At 64.0% G+C, this 708-nt stretch overlaps 1 protein-coding gene across 1 annotated transcript in view; it reads right to left on the reverse strand.

Annotated features, from left to right (window-relative positions):
- Positions 1-64: 64 nt before the first annotated feature.
- Positions 65-708, reverse strand: part of ETH_00042080 (uncharacterized protein) — a gene marked incomplete at both ends in the record, with an annotated part of 2,604 nt that continues 1,960 nt past the window's right edge. The window contains 2 exons of the mRNA XM_013374994.1: positions 65-141; positions 472-706. Of these exons, the coding sequence (XP_013230448.1) occupies positions 65-141; positions 472-706 (312 nt within the window). The remainder of the gene's footprint in view (positions 142-471; positions 707-708) is intronic.

A 708-nucleotide genomic window follows, 5' to 3' on the forward strand; every position in this document is an offset into this window, starting at 1 on the left:
CTGATGCCTGCGGCCCCAACGCAGCAGCAAGTGACTGCAGCAGCAGCAGCAGCTAACGCAATAATCACCTGTGGACCGCCACGCAGTGCGAAAAAATCTCGAGGACCATTTGCTTCGCGTGCTGCAGCAGCTGCTGCTCAGCTGAACACCCCCCACAAGCAGCAGCAGCAGCAGCAGCAGCAGCACTTGATAAGTGCTTCGACCCCCTCCTCCGCAGCCCGCAGCAGCACAGCTGCCGAGCACGCGCAGCCCCACACCCGGCCATCCCCCGCGCAGCAGCAGCAGCAGCAGCAGCAACAACAACAGCAGGAGCAGCAGGAGCAACAGCAACAACACCGGCAGCAGCATCCGCAGCACCAACAACAGCAACACCAGCAGCAACAACAGCAGCAGCACCCGCAGCAACAACGACAGCAGCAGCAGCAGCAGCAGCAGCAGCAGCGCAGCAACAGCAGCGCAGCAGCAGCGGACCAGTGGTCATGCTGGGGGCCACGGGCTTGAACAGCAGGCGCAGCAGCGCGTCCAGCGCGCCGCGGTCGAAGAAGAGAGTGTTGACTTCGTCCTTCTCGGGCAGCTCCATGTTGAGGCTGCAGACGACGCGCAGCAAAGTTTCCTTGACCATGACCTGCACGGCCTCGCTCGGGGCGCTCTCCAGCACGCCGCACAGCAGCAGCAGCAGCTGCTGCTGCTGCGGCTGCTGCTGCTGCG

The sequence above is a fragment of the Eimeria tenella genome, genomic scaffold, assembly GCF_000499545.2.
Source record: "Eimeria tenella Houghton genomic scaffold, Eth_scaff2444, whole genome shotgun sequence".
Classification (NCBI taxonomy): Eukaryota; Apicomplexa; class Conoidasida; order Eucoccidiorida; family Eimeriidae; genus Eimeria; species Eimeria tenella.